The following is a 26,089-nucleotide window of genomic DNA, read 5'->3' as shown; positions in this document are numbered from 1 at the left end:
TTGGCAAGAAATGATTTCAACTCTTAGTAATGAACCGCTGTCCTTACATGAATCTGGAGGCAGGAGGGATATATGACTCAAGAGCTAACTACCAGAAAGTTTCTCCCATTTCTAGATTATCAGTACTTGCATATTTCAGTGCTATAACTTCTATACAGGACAGTGAGAATTTCAGGGAGAACATTTAGGAGATTAATGTAAATAAAGTATTCTGATTAACATAGTAGAAGGTCCTCCACTATTGTAGAAAGCTAATTCTCTTTAAGTCAGGATTGGCCATTGTAGAGTCTCACGTGCCTAAAACTGGTGACAGTGTTCACACCGAGGATTCACTATTCTGTCTCCAGGAGTGGTCATAAATGGACACCTAAAAAAGAGGAAGAGCAGAAAAACTTATATGATACCTTCCCCTAATATTCTCTCAGCCTCCAACTTCATACAGCTCTGGGGATTTCCTAAGTCTCTTGTTGTTTGTACATTTAGCAACCCTAAATCATCTCTCTTCCAGGTAATTATCCAATCTTTCCTTGAATCAGTGTCCTCTCTTGCACCCACAATATACTTTACGAAGAAATTACACAGGCCTGCTATCCTGTTGTGTTAAAAAACAGCTCTTCTGGCTTCATTTGATGCCCCTTAGTTCTTGGAATGAAAGAGATGATAAAAAAAGTTGATTCTCATCCATCACTTCCATGCCACTCTTTATTTTGTAGTCTTGTACCAAATTCCTCTAAATCAGTGTCCCTTTCCAACCTCTTCACTTTGACCTCTGTGTCCTAGTTAGTTTTTTGTCCAGATCAGAATTGTCCCATTTCTCCCACAGCTATTTCATTTCCTTAAAAGCCTTTTGGAAATACAAATAGTCTATATCAACTAGATCTCCCTTTTCTTCAAGGATCTGTAAGGCAGGATTTCCCTTTGCAGTTCCTCACAACTCTAGCATTTTTCCATGCTCTGTAGCTGCATCTTTTATTACAGTTTCTGCTAATTGGCCCAAGGTTGCCATCATGATTACAGGCCTGTGATTCCCCAGGTCTCCCTGGGACCTTTTCTTAAGGATTGTCACTACACTCATTTTTTAGATTGGAGGGCATTTTAAGTGGTTAATATGCTTACATAATTGCCATTTGTAACTCAGCTACTTGACTCTTGAGTTCTCTTAGGCCTCCTGGGTGACTGCCATTTGGTTTTTGCAATAGGTTACTGCTCATCTGGAGCTGAGGTTAACCAGTGCAATTGTATTATCTGCCCTCACTGCCTCTCTGATCCCTCTCAGCACAGAGCAGTCACTGTCACCAGCCTTGTAGGGCAGTCAGTAAGAGAAGCTTCCTAAGGAATATCTTTACCACTAGAAGGTCTCTGGATGTGGCCCAGTGTGATCATTTCTCCCTCTGCCTGTTCTAATGATGTTTCTGGAGCTAATCATCTTCTACAAGCCTCTACCCATCCTCTTCCTGGGAAGAAGCATTTAAAAATAAATGGAAGAAAAGTTGAATGCTGGACCTTCCTCTGCATCAGGCCCGACCCTCTCCCATACTGTGCCATAGTCAGATCCCTTTGAAGGTGGCATCTGACTTCAGTATTAGGTTGAGCTGAGAAGCCAAGTACAGTTGGGACTGTGGGATCTATTGTTTCAGGCTTTTTGCAGTATGGGGTGGATTCAGCATTTTGTATCTGAGAAATGTTTGAATTTTTTTAAATTAATCTGGCACTCTAATCTCATCACGGGATCTGAAGACTAAGCAGGAGCAAACAGTATTTACTCCTCTGCCTTGTCCTGCTGCCAGAAATGTGCCACATTGCCCTCTGACAGATCAGTTGGAGACAAAGAAGAAGAAAAAGAATGACACAGGAGCTATTTACAGATGCAAGGCTTAACTTTGGTGCTGTCACCTTCATACATGGCAGAAATGTCACCTTCTCCTACACACATTGGAGAATGCTCCCTACAACAGCTGTGGTCTGTCAGTGACGAAAGCCAGAGTTTGTAGTAGGATGTGAAAGTGTGAACATCGGCCATGATCAGCCTTGGGAACTTTTTCCTGCTGGAGCTGGCATGCTTTCTGCCCAAAAGCTGGATGACTTTCTGGTGCTCTGTCAGCTGATGCTAGCTTTAGATTTGGCCAAATATTTTATCTGAAGGGTACATTTGGGCTGGGTTTCTGTTTCCCCTGAAACTTTATAAACCTTTGTAGTAGCTCATGCACCTTGACTGTTACTCATCCTGTTTTCTTTAGGCACAGGTGTGCCTACTGTTACGCTGGTACAGAAGGGTTGCATAACAGCCATGCAGTGGCTAAAGATTTTAATTTCTTAAAGTGGCTTTTTTTTTTCCACCAGAGAGTCTTTTTTAGTCATTTTCTTCCTCTTTCAAAATTCAATCCTCTTCCCACAGTTCAGTGTCACTGCTAGCATTTGGTAAAATCACTCCTATAATGAATTTGAATTGAGATATATTAGGGTGACCAGTGGCTTAATGGCTCAACTGTAACTACTCCTTGAATCAGCTCCTGGGTAATAAGCGAGGTAAGAATAGCTCCTCATCTTGTGTGCTACACTACCTGAGGTTCCTGCGGGCAATCATTATTACGTGCTACTTCATACACTGTTTGGCCAGATAATGCCTTGCAATTAGGCCTTAAGAGCAAGCAATGGAAAGCTCTCCATAAAACCTGATTATATTAGAGCCCAGCAGTGCATCCGTACCACCATTCTCTGAGATTTGTTGCCTTTTTAATGTCTCAGTGTTGCTGCTCTGATCCAGAGGCAAGCTGTTTATCCAGGCTGCTGCAGGCCAAATCTTCAGCAGTGGTGCTCTGGCACAGCTGCGCTGAAGTCAAGGGAAATATGACCTGGCTCCTTCTCATTTATATCCCTTCATATTCCATAATGTTAGTTGCATCCTGTTGGTACTTCTCCATTTCTTTTATTGTCACATTCATCTTCAGCTGGTATAAATAGCGTGTCAACACCAACTCAATGGATCCGTTGTTGGAATCAGGTTTGCTTCATGTTTTTTGCATAGACGATGAAATGTTTATAGGTGCTGTGGGAGATAGCACAAAAGTAGAAAACCTTGAGAGTTTGGTGAATGTCAATACAGTTTGGTGATAAATCTTCACTAACCCGTATGGTTACACTGCCATGCATGGAAGGGATGGACAGCTTAAATTGGTCCCAAGAGTAGCCCCATATCCTGAGTAGATAGAAACTGCTTTGCTCACGCAGAGCAGCAAACAAGCATAACTGGCTCCTGAGGACAGCACTGCAGGCCCAGGTTTAACAGATTATGCTGGGGTGGGGAATCTATAAGGAAATTTTCAGTCATTCTGTGTGATATGTGACCAGGAGCCTTCTTTCTACTTCCCAGAGCTGTTGTGGTTTGGGAGAGTGCAAAGCAATTTTGTTTTGTATTTAGGCAAGCAACAATCCCTGAGGCTGGCAATGTGGCGCTCTTTCTCCAAGGGCGCACCACACGTTATTTTGCAAGCAGAGGCAAGGTCACTTTTCCCACATGCCAGGCGAGTCGGGAGTTATATGAGTAAGATTGGTTAGCACTGAGTGTGAACTAATGAGTCCTAATGAGATTTCTACTCAGCTTGGAGCACATGCAGAACAGGCTTGTAAAAAGGCATGTAGAAACTTTTTTTTAAGAGACATGGAACAAAACCTCAACTGTGAGCAATCTGGTCTCCAGATATTCACCTAGGATAGCAATAATTAGCCAGGGTGTGGTCTTCACCGCTTGGTTTGGCAACATTTAACAGATTGTGCTTTGCCTTTGAGGTCCATCTTAAAAACAGCAAAGGAAGGTGATCATGAAAGGTAAAATAGTCTTCCAGCTTTCCACAGGCAGCTTGGGTTTGGATTGTTGTGCCTAAATTGTTGTCAGCTTAGTCCAAAAGGTACTTGTTTTGTTTCATCTCAGACAGATGTAACACAATAGGATGTGTCATTTGTTGATAAATTATATCATGCTAAACCATGTCATGTGAGACAAAAGGATAAGGAAAACTGTAGCAGAGGTAAGAAAAATGAAATATGTTGGTGGAGCATGGCTTTTCTTTCTGCTTTGAGTTTACAGCGTTCGATAGATTTAAATCTTTTCTGGATATCTAACACTTGTCTCCTCCAACCCATCAGTCACCCATATCCCAGCATTGTCATAAGGGTGGTAGCAGCCAGAAGAGACTTTCTGAGTGAAGACATGTAATCTGTCAGGGTATGCAGGTGGTCACAAATCTGTTAACACTTTTTTTCCTACAAAGGTCAGGACCTTCTGGTACACTGGCCAGGTTTCAGTTTGGGTAGCTATACATCTGTTGGGACTTCCAACAGTGGCTTTTAAAGTTTGTTTGAATCCTTTGAATAGCAAATAAGTCCTATGTAAATGTCAGGTGTGATGGATTTTTAGAGACAAGGGGAAGTTGAGGTGTTGAATGGGATGTTTGGGGGAACCTCTGTGCATCTCTATCCTTCCCCAGGCTTCCCCCAGTGCATGCCAGTGAGTCCCCTAGGGCGCAGGCAGCAGCACTGCTTCTCTTCGCCAGGTCACAGCTAGATGTGCAGAGAATCACAGTGCAGATGCCAAAAGTGGCTGTGGGTGGGCCAGGGGGAGGTCAGGAGTCCTGTGTGTGTGTTTGCAGGGTGGGGCCCTGAAGTACAGCTTCCTGGCTTGGGCATATCACTGTGGGGATATACTTGTTGTGCACAGACCTGTGCCTCCCTGGGCTCTGCCTCCGGGGACCTCTGCTCTGCACCCTGGGGGAGCCACCCACCACCAGGCTGTGGATGTGCCATTTGTTCCCCTGACATTTAACCAGCATCATCTGTAAAATGATGCTAGAGGTCTTTCTGTGCTACAGAACTGGGGACAAAAATGGGCATTAGAATTGTGAGGCACTTTGATAACATGGTAATGAGGACTATAAAGTACCTGAGAGAGATGGAGAAGCTTCTTTTTCATCATCTGCAGAATCTCATTAGTCTACCTGCCATTTCTTTCTTTGCCTTAAGAGCAATGGACCTTGTTCTTTGCCTCCTTTTGCAGAGAGCCATGACCTGCTCCCTGTGCGCTGAGAGCACTTACACGCAGATCAAGAATAGGAGGCTCTTCTTTGTCACCTTCCATGCAATAACCTGCTTCCTGGCAGAAAAAGTGTCAATGGAAACCTATTCCAAGGAGAAATACATCACTGGACAGTCTTATAGCACCAATTCAGGCTTGCTGAAGCAACTGGAACCTGCTCCTTTTTAATTTTTCCAAGGACTCCAGTTGCATAAAGATGTGGACATGCCCAGCTTTCCTTTCAATGCTCATTTGCTTACATTTAAGTGCATGTGTCATTTTTCATTATTTTATACACTAAGGGGTAGATTCTGAATTTTTCATGTCATGTTTGGCAGAACCTTATTCCATGAATAATCTTATTAACTTCAGCGAATCTGTTTGTGGAAAATAGTACTGTTCAGCAGCAGCTGAGGAGTCCCAGTGGGAAAAGCAGGGAAGAGTGGAAGAGGAAAGGCTGCCAGAGATCAGATCAACATTTAGGTTTTAATGTAGTTTCACATCAGTCACAGAATGCAGTAAAATAATTTTTTTTAATTTGCCGTAAGAGCTTCAGCAAAAGTAGGAAAAACCTTGGATGCCCTTCTAGGGATTCTTTAAAACAAAGTTTCAATATTCATTCTCACTGTCTAGTGTTAAAAAACACTGGGTGACTCTTTGGCTCCTAATTATCACCTCAGGCAGCTTATTTAGCCTACCTGTCATGAAGGTAAGAAGTATACAACACACTGTAACACTTGCAAAGTAATTGAGCCACTTTTTTAGCCTTCCTCTATCAATATTAATAACCTATACTAATTGCACAATGCTTTCATTTTTTCTTTACTTTTTCTTCAATCTGCTACAGGGATCAGTTAGTCATTTGCATCTTCTTTAGAGGCCTTAACAAATGTTAATTTGTCATTCTTACCTCTCCTTTTTTTTTTTTTCTTTTTTTTTCTTTTTTTTTTGTATTAAGTGTCAGAATGAAATTATTTTCCCAGAAGGATATTTACTGTCTTTCATGTATCAATCAGGGCTGAGCTCTTCCTTTTCTCATGCAGAGACAGTTTCTCCTAAGCTGTATGAGGTCGAGAAAAGAAGTTTTACGCATTGCAGAGTACCTTGAAAATAAAGACATAAGAAGTGTAAAGTTAAGAGACCTATGGTATGCTGTAAAGATATTTCCATTTCAGGCCTCGTTAATGCATTTCAGTGCCTCAAATGCTCATCCATTCTGAATGGATTTCAGCAAACTTCATTGCTCTGGTCAAACAACAGGTTGTTAACACTGTCTATGGGCAGGTTGTAAGTACTAGAGGAGTTAAGCAAGTTTTCTCTTTACAGATATCTCTCTACTTCAATCCTTGAAATTCCTCATGTATGCTCTGCCAAGCTGCTCTCTTTAACAGGAGATGCTAATTCTGTGACATGTTGTGGAGGCATCATTAGGGTAAAGTTTCTATAATTCATTTTATTTCGTAATAAAATGTACTTGAAAGTATTAATAGCCTCTTGAATTTCAGTGAGTAAGAAGTTTAGGTTTGATGCTAAACTCCATAGCTTCCTAGATGGCAGCTCATGAACTTGGAAATAGTGGTCAGGAAGCATTGCCAGCCTATTTTTATATGCTGACAAACATCTCTCCTTTATTTATGGATTAAAGGCTAATAGCTGAGTAGTATATTGTAACCATGCCCAAAAGCAACTCACAGTGTAGGTTTGAGGAAAAGCATGAATAGTCAGTCTCTATTTTAACACCCTAGGGAGATTTTTTTTCTGATCCATAAGTAGAATCACAAAAGAATTCAGGTGGAAAAGAGACCTTAGGAAGTCTCTGGTCCCACCTCCTGCTCAAAGTGAGGTCAGCTGTGAGGTCAGACTGGGTTGCTCAGGGGCTTATTCAGTCTGGTCTTTTAAACCTCCATGGAAGGAGACAGCACAACCTCTCTAGCAACCTGTGCCACTGCTTGACTGTCCTCAAGGTGAAAATAGGCAGGTCTACTTGACACTACAGTTACACAAGGTTTCTCTTGCCTCACATCTCTGGCTTTCAGATATTCTTTGCTGGCTGGGAAAGGTGTCAGAGAAGAATATATGATGCAAAGTGCAATTCTAGGCAGGCTTCAGTGTCTCTAGTGCATTATTTTGGTCTAGTCAAACCCACTCACGGACAGTGCAAAGAAAAAGTACTTCTATAACTGTGCTTCTACAGACATGTGATAGAAACCTAGCAGATGGGCTGCATCTTTTATTATCGACTGGGGATGAACAGACCTGAACCTGGGGAGCAGTACTAGATGGGGTGGCAAAGATTACTCTCTGACTTCAGTGTTGTCTCTTGCATATGTCTCCTGTGGTCTGAAAATACATGAGGTGTTTATATCCTCAGATTGCCTCTGAAAAATCACATAGGTAAAGGGCTGGGTGGGAGCTCATCAGCCATCAAAGCCACAAAACTACGGGGGCAGAGTGAAATATAGAACTTTCCTCAGATCATAACACAAGCACATGCCCACTGCTGAGAAGCGTCAAAAAAACCCATCAGAAGGGTCCAAGGCCCTTCCACACTGGGTAGTGTCCTTCCCTAGTCAGATAGGCAGGGCCTTTTACATCAGATGCTAATTAGGTTTTAAGGAGAGGGGTGGTCGATAACAGTAGGGAAGCAAGAGATACAGTGAGGTTGGTTATTGCTGCATTAAGCTTGATGCCATGCAGCGTGCTGCTCTGCAGTCTGCAGAGGTGTTATTTAATAAGGGGACTAATCACGGCCAAGTTTTGAAGTCAAAAGCCAGACAGTCACAGGAAATCTGCTTGAGCATAATTCCATACAATTTCTAATCCTTTCCTCATACTAGTGTGTTTTCTCGAGTGAATGCACTCCCTCTGGTGGCTAATTTACTATCTCCATTTCACTCTTTTTTTAGAGTTAAGGTTGCATGCAAGCAGCTGGCTAAAAGAACTGAGGAGAGATAAGCTACTGCTTTTATTAGGCTAGTTTAATGTTTCATGTTCTCAACACGGAGGGCACAGATAAAGTCTGGTCATTCAAATGTATTTAAAAATAATCCCCATTCATGGAATAAGACAAAGCTAAAAAAATCTGTTCAGAAATACTATTTCTGGAAAGAAGCCAAAAACACATTTTTATCAGGTAAATGGTCTGTTGGCCTCAGTGATCTGCTGTTTTAAAACCCAAGTTGGTCATCCACAAGAAGTAAATTAATGATGTGTCAAACTCCTTATTAATTTCCTCTTAGGTGTCTGTTATGTCTCACACTGCAAGCTTTTATGGATAGAAAACACCTTTTTCTGATCATAACGTGGTAGTCAGGACAATAGATGCTATTGCTGCCCCTAAACCTATAGGGAGAACCTATGTGCTGGAAATAAAAGAGCAAGAAATCTCTATTCTTTGAAGAATAAACTTCTTTTGGGTGTGGTTTGTATGTCATCTGTTCATACAGGCAATTTATTTGCCTACACATTTTTACAGAACGCTCATGGTTAAGCAAAGCCAGTGTTGCAGTGGCATTCAGTAATTAAACACTATTCTGAGGCTGGGAAACATCACCAGAAAGAGTATTTACTTAATTAGCTGTCATGTTGTGTTTCAAAGGAGAGAAACACAATCAGAAACTGCTGCGAACTTGCTTGCCTGTCTGTTGATACACTCCAACACCCAGTAAGATTCCTGCCTTATGAAAAAGAGCTGTTCCCACACCTCTGACAGCTGGATTTAGATGCTGAGCCAACCACATCTGGTGGAAGGACTTAGAGTCATTTCAGTGTATTTGGAGCAAGTTTAGTGAGAGGGAGAGAGCTGGCGTGGTTCATTTTATTTTCCGCTGTATCCTCATCAGCCCAGACAACGGCGTGACCCAGGACAGGAACCGCTGCTTCATCAGATCTGCAAAATCCCTTGGTTCCTCTGGCTCAGTGCTTGCAGAATTAGAGCAACGCTGATTTTAGAGGCCAGTGCTGATGTTAGAAGCCAGTCCTATCAATCAGTCTCCTTTACTAGTGTCTTAAAAACGATCCCTTGGTGACCATATAACTTTGAATTAACTGTTTATCCCAGAAGCCATCTAATTTCATAATCTATAATATCATCGTTGAGTTGCTGTCATAATTCACTTAATTGCATGTCTGTGGCTACAGTGCTTCAATTTGGGGAAATTTCTGTTTCCTTACTCAGGAAAACAGTTTACACTCTTAAGGCCAATTTGCCAGCTGGAGCATAGTTCTTCTGCAAATGGATGCAAAGATAAGGCTCTTATAAATATCTGAAAGCACCATCATCTCTGCATTTATACTTTCAGCAGTATGTATCTCAATGACAGTGCATCACAGTCGGCCATCTCCACGAGATAGGTCCTTGCTCCTAGCACACGATGATCTGAAGGTGGCAGAGTGCGTAGCTGGGGCAGGTCTATGGAGGCAGGAGCTTGCCCGATGCGTTGCTTTTAACAAGCTACTGAGGAAAAAGTATGAAACCCTGTGGTGGCACAAAGATGTGGGGCGTATTTATGACTAGCCTTAAGTAGCTCTCATGGATCCCCTGCAACAGGTCCTTTGGGTTTTCAGGCATAGTTGTAGCTCTAACCTCGTGCTCAAGGAGGACTTGTGAGTGCAACCTCCAAGAGACCAGGAGGTATCTTGGCATTTTTTTCCCTTCCTTTACATGGATTTTATTCCTGAGAGGAGGCAATTGTGCTTCTGAACTGGTAGAGAGAGATCCATCAGCTGATTAATCCAGCCAGGGGACTGTAGTGATGTGTGGCTGTGTGTCATTTGACAGTCATGAGCAGAAATCAGGAGAGAGATTGGCAGTTGAAAAAATTAATAGGCAGCAGAGTCTATTCTTCAAGACCTTGGATCATATGTATAAAACAACTCAGAAATCCTTCTGAATCTTCATTTATCCTCAGATAGTTTTAGCTTGCTCCTGAATTAGTATTTGCTCTAATTATGAATATGTCAGTTCCGTTTTGCATACTACTCTGATTTTATTGAGTTTAATGATAACTGTATATTTCCCTCAAAGTCTCATCTCCACAGTATTTCAAAAGTGTCTTGGGGTTTGGGGTTTTTTTAATTATTTAATATTCTCACTCTTAACTTTTAAATAAAAGTGGAGCAGTGTGTATTGTGCTGATAAAATGGCCTCACGAAAAAAAATCAGGAAGGAGACAACCTCCCTCCAATTTTTCTTCATTATGCTCATGATGTGCTGCTGGACCTGACCTGATGTTTTAAAAGTCTGTGTTTTACTAGTTGTGTTAAAATAAAGCACACTTGGTATAGTTTTGAAAATAACTAATAATTGGAAAGATCTCTTGTAAGACCTACTGGGTTTTTTTTAATCTCCTGACTTTTGCATATAGAAGAATTATTACTATTATCTGAAACAAATTTTGTAGTTTGAAATATGAAACCCAAAGTTAATCAAATTGCAATGTCTTCATATCAGTGCAAATTATTTTGACATTCAGAGAATGTTACCACTTTTTAAACTATGTCATAAATATTACTTTCCATTTCATCAGTATAACATGACCATTTATATTGATGTATTTCAGGATAAAAGGATATGGCTTACATTCATTTGTAACCAAATGATCTTGTGCTCTATATATCCATCAAGCTTCACCTTTTATTTTTGGGGTTTTTTTTCAGCCTACTTTCAGTCTACAGCTGTAGAAACTAGAGACTTGTTATTGAAAAGACAGAAACAGAAAAGCCTCAAATCAATTGCCTTCCTGCCATCTCTTTAAATCCTGATCTATCTAGTAAGTCCAACCTGCAGTGGGCTACAGCAATTTTTTACTAAATAGGAGTTTGTTTGACCATAGGGTGGGCTTCTGCAGTTTTGATCCCATTGAGTATGAAGGAAACTAAAGGTAGTACTCATTTCATAAGGTCTTGTAGGTCTAAGATTTTTCAAAGGAAAGGAGAAAGACAGACATATACATGAGGAAAATGTCGCTAATGTTTTCGAAAATTTTTTTTCTGACAGTCACTGTCATTCTCATGAAACTGATTCAAGTACCTTAGCAAAATGGACTCTGTTTTACACATACAGCTAAATGAATACTCTTACAATTCATTACAAGCCTACCATTGTTAGGATGAGATTGTCATGATTTTTTTTACCTTTTTTGTGTAAATATTACTGTTTTCATCTTGAGTAGGCTTAAATGAGTGGGGGAAAAATAACAAATGTTTGGTGATATTTGTTAAAATCAGGGTAACTCTTAGGGCTACTTAAAGAATTAGTTGAATTAGTTTTAAAGATTCCATTTAGTTCCTCTCAGAAACATCTACATTTTGAGGCTTATTTTAAAGGTGAGAATGGTGGAATATTTCGGCCAGCATGCTTCAGAGAAGAGGTGTTGGTTTACGTCTCATTACATTTGCTTATGCTTTTTGATTATGGGAGAAGAAGAAAAACAACAAACAATTAAAAAAAGCAAGAAAAACAATATAACAGCTGCTTTTAACAAGATTAAAATCCTTCTGAGCAATGTGAAGGACTGAACATGAGTCAAGTTCAGCAGAATTACCCATGGCAATCCAGCTCCAGCACTCACTTAAAATGTGTATCTGAAACAGCTATTTACAGTTTAGAAGAAAAACAAACAAAACCAAAATCCACAAAAAAAAACCAAACAAACAAACAAACAAACAAACAAAACAAAACAAAACAAAGCAAAACCAAAACAAGACGAACCCTGGTTCCAGGTGGTAACCTGGTGCAGCATGACTCAGTGACAGGAAAGAGTTTGCAAGATCCCTTCCTCAAAGATTAACATTTGTATCAAGAAAGATATTTCAGCTCAGTCAAAAAGTTAACAAAAGAAATAGGGACTCAAAGACAGGATTCATCATGCAGGCCTTTTGATGGTATCCTTGAAGCTGTTTTCCTCTTGTTGTTTTTACAAATAGTCATTCTGTATATTTCTGGGTTTTTTTTCCAGATGGTGAAATTAATTTACCAGCCCACCGGGACTATTGGAATTGTGCATTTTCTCCTGTTTGGGTTCCTATAAAGGTGCCAAGGAAAAGAGGAGATGAATCAGCAAGTGCATGAAGAATAATCACAGTTGAAAATAAAGGCATGTTATTTAGCTCTGGCTTTAGGACTGTATAGCTTTTAATCTATCAAATAGATTATATAACCTATAAAAAAATAACACATTTCTTTTGCCTAGGAGCAACACAAAAGCAGGAGCTCTTGGATCCATGACGGGGAGCATAAATAGTGCCTCTCCTTCAGGGACAAAAGTGCCTGGGCTGTAGAAAGTAAAAATGCTTTGTTGTCCCTTGGTCTTACCAATCAAGACATGCAAAATAGCATAGCTGAGAAGGAAGGACCTCTTCCCAGCGCAGATAGCCAGTGCATCAGAAGCACCCTGGTTAATTCAGCTGGGGCCCATGATTTCAACACCACTTTAAATATAAAATACTTTTGTCATGGAATATCAGCATTGTTCATCTCCATCCCTACTCTAAGTCCATAAAGGATCTGGGGCCATGGACCCAAATTTGCTGCGAAGTCATCCCCCAAGAGCCACGTGGTTCGTCCCAGCTTTTGGGGCGGATCTTCCATTCAGGGAGTTGGCCTGGGAGGTCTCTGCATTCCTTCCTTTGAGATGAAGGAGACGGGCACAGATGTGAAGGCAGAGATGTCTCCAGCCCTCCTCATCTGTTTGCTGGTTTTCCTGGTGGGCTGCTCAGGATGTCAGCACCACGCCTGCTGCTGCGTGGGCAGGGTCTTCATTTGTCAGGAGAGCAAGGTGGTCCAGGTTCCCCGGGACATCCCTGCCAACACCACCGAACTGTAAGTAGGGAGAGGGAACGTTTGCGAGTCACAGCCTTGTTGTTGGCTCTCAAAACAAACTGCTGCTTGGCAAGCCAAGGGTCGGGTTTGTAGGGAGTCACTCAGGAGACTTACACCAGCTGTTTGGAAAGCACAGCCCTTCCTCCGACGCTTGCTTAATTACATCTTGAAGCTCCTCTCCGTTACTCTGATTGTGCTCATTTTAAGATCTCTGTTAAGAAAAGATATGGTACATTATAATGCAAAGCGCAGACTAAACTTTAAACAAGCTTCCTTGGTGCTGTGACAGTAATTTGAAGCATAAAGTCTAAGATTTCTTTACAGCTTGCTTTAGCATTGTCGAAACGTGTAGTGCAACTTGTCTGCCCCAAACAACTTGATGATGAGCATTTGTGTTTGTACTGCGGGAGCTTTCCAAAGGTTTGTGCTTGTTTGCCAAGAAGCAACTTAATGTTTTCTTTTTGAAATCACAAAGACATTACAGAAAGGACTCTGATAAACATTCAGAGAGTGATCCTCCTCTATCAGAGGAGCAGCACGGCTGCAGTTGGAGAGTGAACAATGTAAAGATTCCATACTGCGTTACTCGAGGAAGGGTTTTATCTGCCTTAAAGCTTCTCTTCCTTGTCCATAAAGTAACATGAGCAACACTGTATGACACTGTATAGCACAGGCGAGCAAAAGAGCTTACACAATGGCAAGTACGTAACTGTGCAAGCAATTGTTTTAATTTTAATTTTTTTAAAGCAAATTATATCACCTCTTGCCTACACCCACAGCTGTCTGACATGGTTACAACCTAAAGCAAAAACGAAAGGAGTAGTCCTGGCGAAAACCCTTTGATTAATAAGTGAAATGGCAAGTTTGGAGGGAGGATACAGCAAAGAATGATATGTCACCAGCTGGAAAAATATGCCCCTATCCCGATTTTACACACCACAGTATATCCATGGTTACTATCGCACAGTTTTTCTAGGGCGGAAGTTTTGTTTCATTCAGGAGGAGTTTTTATGCTCACAGAATAAGTAGACTGTGGTGAAAACTTGAGAAAATGTCCAAATTAAGCTCAGAAGGTCAGTAAAAGTTTAAATCATTCTCGCAACTAGAGGGAAAAATAATCCATCTGTGTTTTAGGTCATCTAAATCCTGACTGAGCTGTGCTCCAGGCATACACTGCTAATTTTGTTTAATTTTGCTTTGATTGTTTCTTTAGATTAAACAGTTAAGGTCTGCCTTCTAGGGATTAAGCAAAAGCATTTTATAATTATTTCTGCAAAGAAGTAGAGTTTTATATTGCCAAAAAGCACCTGTTAGTAAAATGGGATTTGTTCACAGCAGATCCTTGTTAACTTCTCGAGGGTTTGTTGAGGATGCTAATTTGCCAGTTCCTCAGCATGAGTGTGTGTTCTCTGAAACAGGCAGACTACAACATTAGTGCGACTGAAAACGGCGAACGAACCCTTTCTTCTGGCAGCACTGTGCAAATATTAGAGTTAGAATCTCTCGACTTTACTCCCTTCTCACTTACACAGACTTTTGTTTCCTTGGGAGGCAGTTCTGGTCGGTTCAATCAGTGTAGCCCTGGGACTGATTTCAGCATGGCTTAGAAACTTGTCCATGAAAACTATGTAGAGATGCTTTGAATATACTAAATGTTAGTGCTACTAAAGCCAGATACATTAGCTGAAGATCTATTAAGTGACAGGTAAACCCTAGATTTTTCCTTCAAGGTCAAAGGGGGACTCTAGAAAGATGCCTTCTTATGCATCTCTCCACTGAGTGCTCACTGGGGTGATTCAGGTGACTAAAATAGACTTTACTGCTCCAGATGCTGTTGCAAATGGACTCTTGGTAACAGAAAAAGCTTGCTTTATGTTTCTTCAAAAAGCCTCAGTGAGTCAAAGGGTTTTAAAATCAGTGTAGCAACTTGAGCGTAGATGGCCACAGTGTCTAAGGACCCTGTACAGGACACAACCAGAGACTTCTTGCTAAGTACAGCTCCTGCAAGTTACATTTTTCACTTAAAAGCTCATTCTGGGAGTGCTGGATGCAGTCTATTTTCATTAGATGTAAAGGACGGAGGTATCTTCAGTACACTTAGAGCTCTTCACCTTCCCTTATGTGGTCTTGATAGCTTTCCTAAGCTATCCTAGAGTCCTTTCCTAGTGCCTTTTAGATGTTGAATAACATGCCAGTGAAAGCTCTGGAGAGAGAACTGAAGCCTGATAAGCCCCAAGCACTTCTGTTGCTGTGTGTTTCTGTTCCACTACAGCTGTTTCATAAGTCGGGACGCTGACATGAGGCAGCCAGTTCTGTTACTTCATAAGAAAACTCAGGATTAAAGTAAAAATATTGCCCTTATCAACCATTATCTTTGCTCTTTGCCATGGTTGACTTTTTTAAAAAAAATTTTTCTTTTTTTTTATTTTTTGAGGGTTGACCACTGACATATGCTGCTGTGATGGGTTTCTTTGTAGTTGGTTTCCTGACAGTGAGAGCTCATGCTCCACAGCAAACATGCAGCGTGGTACAAGAGCTGGGACTTTACTCCTGGTTGGATTGGCATCTGCTTTAGCAAGGGTATTGCAAAGGGGAGCGCTGGCAGCCTCTTACGGTGAGGGATTTCGGTTTGTACTTACCATGTGGAAACAGAGCAGGGATCAAAAACCACGGGTTTTCATTACTCTTCTTGCTGCCACATCTACTTTTTCACTTACAGGCCAAAATCTCATGAGAGGGTAGTTACATCTTGGTTTGTATGTTACTTCTTGCAGATTTGCAAACAATCTGTAGTTGGCATGCTCCAAGTGTTTGCAGGGGAGACTGTGGTTATTAGCTGTTTTGCTTTATAATCTTTGCCTGGAAGAGGAGTTGGATAGAAGAATTCTTGGCATTTTTTTATAGATACCAAAATGCCTGTGAGAAATATAGATGGCTCTGATTTACAAATCTGGAGGTAATCCATGAGAAACAAGAGGCTGAAAGTTCAGATGGGAAACATAGCTTCATCTGTGTCAAAGTATTAACTATTAATTGCCTTGCAGAGTGAGAAGGGTGAGCAACTCAGTAGTTGCCTAAGGCATTTTCCTCCTTGAAGATTTAAAACAGATTTAAAATCCAGTGTCAAGCTTTGTAATACATCCTTAGTATTCATTAAGGTTTCGTTTAGTCATCAGAGGTCTTGCTTTGAGAAAGTAATGTAAACAAAAATAACTTGTTCTCAGAATAGAAGGGATCCTTCTTAAGATTTAGAAAACTAGTTTAAGCAGAAATATATGAATATCAACTGGGAATACAATTCAAAATGCCATGTAAAGCTTACTCATTCCCTTACAGCACCTTTCCTTTCTTTTGGGTTTCTCATCTCAGCAGTGCTTGAAATCCCTTGTACAGTATCCCAGGGAAATAGAGAGCTCTACCCCAGCAGCTAGGTGCAACCATTTGGACAGTAGGCTGTATCTCTGATTTGACAAAGTAAAGCAACAATACAAAGCAGCTTAAGAAGGGAGGTAAAAAAGGCTACTTGGTCCAATTCTGCTTGCAGTCCTGCAGAGTTATGTGAGAGAAATGTTACTATCAGTATTTTACCTGTATCCTGTAACCAATGCTGTGATAGAAAGGTATCAGAAAATCGAATTTGGTCATGTTGTATTTGTTATAAAGAGAAACTGCCTCCAACTCAGTTACTTTCCTAATTTTCACCTGCTCCTAAACTTTACTCCCATGACGTTTAGCCTTCCTTAGTTGGCATACAAGTGTGGCAGCCAGCAGCAGCATGTAGATGTTGGCCAGTTGGTTCCTTCTGCCTATTTCTACACCATGGAGTTGTTATAAGAAGTGTCTCTTAAGAATGAAAGCTCCTCAGAAAAAGCTTGCAAACTTGAATATGTGACTCAGCTAATTAAAAGCAATTGTTTAATGTGTTAGCATGCCAGAGGCTTCAGCAGAAGAGTGGAGCCAGTTTTGGAAAGGAGCAACTGAGGTGATTGAAATAATTGATGACAGAGACGGTCCATCATTTGGCACCCATCTGTCAAAGTGCTAACTAAGAGGAAAGTACAGGTAAAATAAATAAGGCCTGGGCTTGATCACGTGGTGTTTTGTATTTTAAAAACTATTCTCTGGCTTCGCTAGCCAGTTTAGCCATTGTCAGAGTGGTTTAGAAGTATGTTATATAGAGTGTTTTCTCCCAGGCATCTGCAAAGTATGAACAGTGGGGTTTTTTAGTTGCTCTCTGCATAGGTGTTTTTGTACAATTGCTCAAGGATATTTATTTTAGACTATCAAGTCAAGGCTGAGTAGATGTCTGACCACTAAAAGAGTGGCTGCCTTGAAATAGCAAGTTCTGTGTTATGTACTGAGTCAGATGTACTTTCCTGCGACAGAAGCTGCAAATGATGTGAACAGTAGCTGCAGCACTGTTATTGACAGCAGCAGTTAGGATTTTTTTTTTATGCTTTCACACGTAATGCTGAAATTACATTGAAACCTTCAAACAATTACAGTTCTTGCTCAGGTGTTTATACTGGCAGACTGACTAATCTAAGAAAGACAGGGTGTAGAGAGGATAAAGTAAACTAACAAAATGAAGACTCACAAAGATTTTAAGTCCCTGTGTTATGGTGGTTAATCATATAGTTAATAAACCCACATTTTATCAGAAGAGCATGAGAATATCTGCACAGCAGAGTATATTGAGAATATATTACATGCTATTTAAAGCTTTTTTTTTTTTTTTTTTTTTGTTAAAGCAGCTTTGCTTCTATTAGGGTAGAAAAAAGTCTGCAGTTAGTGCTACATTCTTCTCTTCCTGAATTTATGATCAGTTCATACTTTGAAGCAGAAAGCTATAGAGGTTGCTGTACTATCACTGGCTGTATATCGGTGGAGTGGTCCAACACTTATGCTGGATTCTGTATTTGACATTTTCATAGGGAGGATAAAAAGAAATAGGTAGAGCATAAGAAAGAAAAAAGAAAAGGAAGAAAGTGACACTAAAGGATAATAAAGTCTGCAAGGCAGATCCTCAGCTAGTATAAATTACCAAGTATATATCTCTATAGAAACATTCCGTTTCAAAAGCTTCAGAAGCTTTTCAAAACGAGGACGTATGCTGCACACAATAGGAGTTGCTTTGCAGTGCAGTACTCTGCTGTCTTACTCGTGATACTATGGCAATAAATACATACACGTGACTTTCACCTGACTTGCAATGACTGCAGCTTGATGAATCTGAGAGATGTATGATTGAGCCTGATATGCATAGAAGTGTGCCTATATGTCTAATGTATCTTTGAAATGAAAGTGCATTCACTTATAATGGCAAGTATGTGACTTGTTAAATCACTAAGCTTTTTGCAGGGAAACACAGTGAAAGCCAAGATTTGATTTTGTTTGCACCCAGCACCGAGAGCGTACTAAGGTCTGTGCCAGCTGATGCCCTTTGCTGCGGTCAGCTACAGAGAGATTCTCCTGAGGTACCAGTTCTGGCTTTTCCGGCAGCCTCTCTCGCACACACAAACAAAAAACAGAGGGCCCATGTCACATCCCCACATGTCCGATACCAGGCAAAATGGGTTCCTGGGGCTGGTCAGCTCCACGTCCCAAAATAAAGCCTCTCTGTTAGACATTTTAGGTATATTCTGCTTCAGTTCCTACAAAGAATCAAAACGTGCCTATTGAATAAGATTATCATCAATGTTTTTCTAAAGTGTTGGAAGATTAAACTAGTCATTTGTAGGTGTTACATTTTCTTGTCTCGAATATGGTGTCTTCATCTTGGGTGTCTCCCCATTCCAATCTTGTTTCATATAATTATAACCTAGGAGAGTTTGACAGTAATGTTATTCATGAGATGCAAGCTGGTAAATACCTAGGTTTAGCGCAGAGGCACAGCAAGAGAGAGAAGCCCTCGTAAGATCAGAAATAAGTAGTTTTAAACTAAAATGTGGTTTAAATGGAGAAGTTGGTAAGCCTAGGGGACATTGCAAAGTAAGATGGAGGTCTATCTTTTACTTCTCCATCAAGAACATGAATCACAAAACAGATTTGAGGAATCATGAAGTCACTGGTGTCATGCAGCACTAATTTCCTTTGCTCTGAATGGTATGCCACACTAAACTCTGCAACAGTATGGATGATTTCCTAGCTTCATTTACTCCCCTTCTTACAGCCTCTGACAACTCAGCAGTTTTCACTTCACAGAATTAAACACGGTATTTTAGACTCTGTTGCCTTCTCTTTTCTAATATTAAAATGTTTTAACTTCATCTCTCATCCCACCCAGGGAAGCCAAGACACTTTGGCACACAGAATCAAAGGTGATTATCACTAGCTGGGAGAGCAGAGCATAGTCAGAGCTCTAGGGAGAAGTTTTGAAGGGTGCTTCTACGAGTTTGAAAGACATTAAAGTGCTTATGTGTTTCTGCCTCAGCTTTGCTGAGTTGCTCTCCCATCCCTTACATAGGGAGCTCAGGATATTTATACAGAAGGGGATGCAGAAAGGTGTATGTCTCTGTCCCTCGTGCTCTGACCCAGCAGGGTAAAAGCTGCTGTATTGTGAGAGCCACCAACCCAGGACAACCCATCCATTATCCCTGTATCTGCATCTGTCCATGCAATATGCTTTCAGCTCCTCACTTAGGTTTATGAATGACAGCTTGGGAATTTGAGTTAATCGTTGTCTGGATCTGGCTCTCAGCAAAGTCATATCAGCATTGCAGTCCTGAAGAGTAAAGCTTGCTATCTCCCTCAAAACTCAGGCCATGCCTCTTAAATAAAAAAATAAATTTAAAAAAAAAAAAGAAAGAAAGAAAACCTTCTCAAATACTTGATCTTCCCAGCAGCATTTCTGAGGTGTAGTGGAGAAGAGGTTTCCAGTGGAAGGTGTCTTTAAAAGCTCCAAATTGAATTCCTCTGGAAGAGCATCACACACAAAATGTGTTGCCTGACAAGCCAGCTGGAGAAACTCTGCTGTGCAGCTCAAGGGTTTCCTTTGCAGATGCCAAGAGGGTCTCACCAGGCTGGCATGTCACTGTAAATACTGGGTATGTGGAGAGCTTAACAAGGGTGAAAGAAGAGAGTGGATGAGGAATGCCGCAAGAACAGAGAGAACAGTTGCACAGAAGAGAGATGCCAAGTGAATATACATCCCGAAGGGGATAGCTGCTCTAACTGCCAGCAGTTTGTAAGCAGGAAGGGTTCCTGCAAAGCCAAACCAAATTATCTACCAAAGAAAAATAAACAAACGTGTTAGACACCTAACTGAGGAGTGAAAGAAATCCATGCAAAGTTCAGCATGACTCATTCTCTTCTAACTTGATGGCATTTTAGTTAGTTCTGCTTAACTTTCCTGAGTGTCCTTGTGCAAGCAAGCTAAAAGATAATTGGGGTAGGTTCACAGCTAATTTAAATTGTCATAGCTTCATTAACTTCAGTGGAAAGAACTAAGTTCATTTTCACTATCTGGCAATGGGGACCTCTGTCAACCATGTGTTGTTCGTTTTGGCAGCAGCTGATTGGTAATTAATGTGTGTTTGGTAAACATGAAACTCTGGGCACAAAAGACAGGTATTATTTTTCATAGCACTCTAGCAGTTTTACACAGCAAGGGGCAAGCACTTTGGTAGGAAAAGTCACTTTTCTTTGTTTAAGACCTTGACCTTTTCAGACAAAACCTGTAAATGATTTCACACTCTTTGCCTGTAGTTTGATTGCACTGTTCTTATTAGCAGTGAAATTTAAGTCATTAAAATGAAGCTTATTTCAAATTATAGGTCAGAGTCAAGCCTGGATTTCATATAAGAGTATAGAAAATTATTTCTTCTAATTGTCCTGCATACACTGTAATAAGGAGCCCAATTTCTGCCTGTAGTCAGGTGCAGCTTCCTTGATTTTGAGGGTCTAGGGTCAGGAAAGCTTGTGATTTGTTTGGTTTTGCTTATGTTTTTCTCCAAATATACTTCGGTGTTTCAGGAGCTCAGCCTGGAAGGTATGGATGTTCTTATCTCCCATTACCTTATCAAGCCACTCAAATGCATTTTCTTCTGGTTAGCTAGACAATAATTTACAAACTGCTGTTATATGCAGCACGAGATATGTTTCTGAGTGAAATTAAAACAGCCTTCAGCCCAACTCAGATGAACCAGTCTTTGTTTTTCCTAAGTATATTGAGCTTTCTGAGCCTCTGTCTTTGCCTGGACTAGCTAAATAATGATATATCCTTGACTGTAACATATTCGGAACTTGCTATAGACAGGGCAGCCTCAATTTTAAACATATATCCACTGGGTGAGCTGCGGGCAGAAGCTTTCCCCTCTGTCAGCTCTCTTATCTACTCAAGAATGTGGTTACTAGTCAGCGTTTTAGCATATTTGCCTGGAAATCCTGTTTCGTGAATGCCTATGGAGCACTGCTCTGTTAATGGTCCTACTGATATAAAGTATCCCCATAGCACACATAAGGATGTACTTCTTGATGTGAATCCTTGTCCAAATGCAGTCAGTTAATTGGAATTCATTTGTAAATATTTATTTGCAAAAAAAATCTGTGAATCTTCAGTGGTTTTCCAGAAACACTACATGCATAAACATGCAGTGGGGAAAACTTCTAAGTTTTCAATATTTGATTCATCTTTTGTTTGAGAGTGGAGCAAGGAGGGAATATACTTTCAAATGATGGTCAGCAGATTTGGTTTTTTAATTTGAAATAGTAGTGTGCAATGAAGAACTGGATTGACTGTGTGAAGACTGGAAAAGAAGTGGCACTTGTTTTCTCAGGAGAGTTTCTGGTGTCCTGTGTTTATGTTTTTAACATAGAATTGTGGGATGCAGTGGGATACTCATAAAGCAACCTCTCCTCACCCTTACCCCAAAAAAAGATCCTACCAAAGAATTGAAGGGAATAAGGTGCATTCACACATCTGTGCATGTACATGAGGTGTCTCTGTGTTTAATCTCTTCCTCCACCAGTTTGACTCAGGGCAAAGAAGATGAGAATGGAAAACAGCAGCATATATATATCTGTAGCCGTAACTGCTAAAATGGCCAAGGCTTAGGTGGGAGAGAGTAACAATGGAAGAAGGGACTGTCTGCCTGACCCTTTTTCTTGAAACCAGGAACATGGGATGGAAAGAAGTGATCTGTAGTTATGTGGGGTTGGTTTTTTTCACTGAAAAGGATTTTCACATGTGTAGGCTAAGGATTATAATGGTTTTCTTTACAAACCTTCTGAAAGCCTTTTAATGGTTCTATATTCTGTGCTATGCCTCATGCTTAGAAATGATCCCTGGTGTAACAGTCTTACCTACCCTTGGCTTTGAGAGGTTTGGTTTTTAGTGCTAACTTCAGTGTGAGCTTTGATTTCTTTTTTCACTTGTACCATCACATGATATCAATATATTAGGCTATTCCCTTTAGTAGCCCAATAAGCAATTTTGAGGAAAGAGCCTTTGTCAAAGGGCATCCTATTCAATGGGAAGCACTCATGTCTGTGAGAGCAACGAACCAAGGTAAGAAAGCAAATCTGTCTCCAGTAGTGGAAGCACTGCCTGTCCTGCTTTCTCTGGCGTCTCCAGTCTCTCCACAGCTGTGAAAAAGGAGCATAGATCAGCCAAATCTTTTTTCCTTCTTGTTAACTACTTGGAAGCAATTGATTCTGAAGTCTCTTTCCTCGGAGTCCAGTCTCCCATCAGGAATATTTATAGATATACAGAAATTTCTGAACAAGCAAGGTATAAGAAGAGGGGCTATAACCCCCCCCTGCTATGGGAAGACAGTGGGTTGATGCTAAAAAACCTGCCTTGTCCTTGAAGTTTTCTTTGGCCAACAGAGCTGCTATGGAAATTTTTCTTTTCTTTTTTTGAGAAGTAGAGAGTCATAAAAGAAGTACAGACTGTGTCAGAAAATGACAGCAAAACAAGAAATGCCCTGGCAGAACAACAACTCTCTCTAGGTGGAATTACTGGTTTGGGGAAATACTCACTGTATCCGAATCCCAGGAGCTGTAATTTCCGATCTGCAGTATATTGTTGCCATGGCAGATGAAGCCCAGGCCTCATTCTTCAGTCCTTTGAAATCGGCATTAGTGGCTCCTGTGAGGGAATACCCTACAAGAAAATCTAGGGTTTGATTCCACAGGCATTCGTACACATCCTAATTGCTTGCTCAAGCAGCTCCGCTGCCTTCCAGTGGGACGAATCGCAGGTGTGAACTACCCATCTGTACATATTTGCAGATTCAGGACTTTGTGCTATTGCAGTAGACAGGAAACCACTCCTGGGAAAAATAAAACGGGTGTTGAAAGCACAATTGAAATAGGTAACCAACTGTTTAAATTTCTTTTAAGTTATTAGGGGAGATTTTAATTGTTTTAATGGGTCATATGGAAATGGTAAGATTTCTTAGGGCTCACGAACTTTTCTATATATATTAACAGATTTCAAAACATTCTTGGTAAGTAGGTAAACATAATTTTATCCATTACAGAAACAGCAAAGCTATAGGTTGTAAAGGACAAGCAATTTCCCAAGAGTACAGGATAACAAATCAGTGTTTAGCTGGGTCTATAGGCCCTTCAAGACCTCATTCACCAGACTGTACTCCTATGGCAATATAGTTCCTTGTTCAAAAAGTAAATAAATTACCTCTTGCACATTGATATTCCTTTCTAATAACTATTTCTCATCACAGGAAGGCTTTATGCTCAGTGGCATGAAATGCAGGCCTGCTGCTTTGAGTCTTCTATATAAGGCAGTACAGAGTCACAGCTCTACTATTTTTTAATGTTCAAGTGATGCGTATATAGTTTCAGGGATTTTTCCCTCAAATATATTTTTACTGACATGGTACCTCTGCATCATTACCTTTTCCACTTTCTTTATTTCTGTACTTTTCTTGTATCAGTTTCTGACACTGTATTAGAAGAGCAGCATTTCACAGTAATGTTATAGTCAGTAATTTAAAGACAGCTGAGGTGGAGATTTTTGTTGGCATTTCAATTATAGCTAACTGTTGGCTCTGTTATGGTCAGTAGGGCTGCCTATGGAGCACTAATTGGAAGGTTCTCACCCCTTTATGACTTTAACTACCATCTGTATATGTCTTCTTAGCTAGAGTCCTTCATAAATACATGAATGATGCATCCACAGGATTTTTTTTTAAATACAGTATTCATGTAGCAAACAATATTACTTTGGCTTTCTTCATTTCCGTACATGTTATCGCCGTGTTATATTCATGCGTCTGAGCATACTGCATGGGCCCACACCCCAGAAATAGGGTTGGCTTTTGAGCACTTTACCCTAGAATTTGGAGCATGTCCATCCAGGGCTTTACAGGATCACTGCACTTGCTGGACACGGAGGCATGAGTCTCCACAAAGTGCCGGTCAAGGAGTGCTTGCCCTTGAAGATACTGATGCCCCAGTCTGGTGGGGACAGACTCATAGCTTCAGAGATGTGGACCAGCAGCAGCTACAGCTTTGCTATTTTGTTTGTCTGTGAGAGGCGCGAATGTTGTCTGGAAGAAACTCTCCAGCAGCACTAGAAAACAGGGAGACTGGCTCTTTGTTCAAGGCTTTGAAAGACTTTTTTTTTCCCCTCCGCGTCAGGCTGCCAAGAGGTGGCCTTGGTTCTAGGTGTAGATTCATCTGTTTAGTGTCCTCCAGGCTGAACACACGTAGTGCTGGTTATCAGCTGAAATAGGGAATGAGGCAGGGGGTGCCTCAGAAGTTTCTGCTTGCATCTCCTTGAAGATTTTCTGCATTCCACAGAAAGCTTGTTAACCTCTGTTTTAAAGGGATGGCAGGCTGCTATTTTTATTAGCAGTGCCTAACTTGCCAGCTACAGTACATCTTTACAATGTTCATCGCATAAAGGAGTTTATACATTTCTGTAAAACACCTTATGTAGTATCCTACTTTTATGAACAACAGCTTTGGGCTTCAGCCTATGTTGCATAGAAATACCAAGGGTTTTGTTAGTCTGAACTCAACTGATTCAGGTTGGCTCTCGATCCTAGAAGCCCACAAGTCCTAGAAGCCTTAATCTTCAATATGATGTCAACCGCTTTTCTTAAAATGCTCCAAAGAAGGAAAAAGGTGGACCTAGACTACATGGAGGTCTAAATTTCAACTTCACCATCAAGTATAGCATCAGTGTAGAAGTTTCCATGGTGGTGAGTTCCCCCAGTTGGAAAGTCCTTTTCCAACATCAGTATCTGTATTTCAGCAGCTGCTGTAGCAGAACCCAATGACCATGCTTCCTCTCCTAGCCTGCCTAACAGCACGCTTCCAAGTTATGCTTGGCTTGCATGGTCATCTGAATGCTATTCCCTCTTGTTGACCTTATTGAAGAGGTGATGATGGAAAATACTTCCTAGAAAGAAATTGTTCCAAACTGATCACTAATCATTCCCTGCTATCTCAATGCTGAAATAGCAATACTCACTACGTCAGAGGCTACTTCTGCCAGATAAAGGGATAATCAGCTGAAACATCTGTTTGTTTCAGAGGATTATCCTTGAGTGAAGGAGGTAGGAAAATCAAAAAGCATACACAAAGGCAGACAATATGTTGGTTGTGGCTTTCTATACTTTCATCGCATGTTATTTGCTCTTTTGTAACTCAATATATGGGCCCTAAATATTGTTTTGGTGAACAATAATAACAGTAGCACTTATAAAAACTGCAACTTTTGCCAAAAGCAGCATAAAACAATCCTTTAAAGACTTAAATCTTATAAACAAAGCCCTAGGAAATAAACATCCTTTACAACTGTCAAACTCAGAGCAAACATTCATTTTCTCATTGCCAAAAGCATTTCTTAATCTGAGAAAGTGAGAGAGAATGACCACTATCATGCCTACACTTTGAACAATCTATTTGCAAGAATAGATATGGATGTTACACTTTTAAAAAAGAGGGGGGGGGGGAAAGTGGTGGGCTAGTGAGCTGAAATAATCAAAAGGGCTGAAATAATGAGCACTGCATCTAACCCAACAGGGTCAAGGTGTATAAATTAGCAGCATATTTTCTTGACAAAGTAATCAACTACAAAATTCATGCATTTTCTCATTTTTTGCAAGGCCAACTCATCTTTACAACTTAAGAGACCTTTTACCATGTAAAACAGACCAAAAATAGGAGATCCTGCAAGAAAGCTGCAATTAAAGTAAAGTAGTGATGCAGACCTTTGAAATAAA

The 26,089-nt window shown here is 40.6% G+C and overlaps 1 protein-coding gene across 1 annotated transcript in view; it reads left to right on the top strand.

Moving 5' to 3' along the window:
- Positions 1-12,702: 12,702 nt before the first annotated feature.
- Positions 12,703-26,089, top strand: part of FSHR (follicle stimulating hormone receptor) — an 87,087-nt gene continuing 73,700 nt past the window's right edge. The window contains exon 1 of the mRNA XM_074864880.1: positions 12,703-12,890. Coding sequence (XP_074720981.1) covers positions 12,703-12,890 — 188 coding nt within the window. The remainder of the gene's footprint in view (positions 12,891-26,089) is intronic.

The sequence above is a fragment of the Strix uralensis genome, chromosome 3, assembly GCF_047716275.1.
Source record: "Strix uralensis isolate ZFMK-TIS-50842 chromosome 3, bStrUra1, whole genome shotgun sequence".
NCBI lineage: Eukaryota > Metazoa > Chordata > Aves > Strigiformes > Strigidae > Strix > Strix uralensis.
This window is presented reverse-complemented; position numbering and strand designations above follow the sequence as displayed.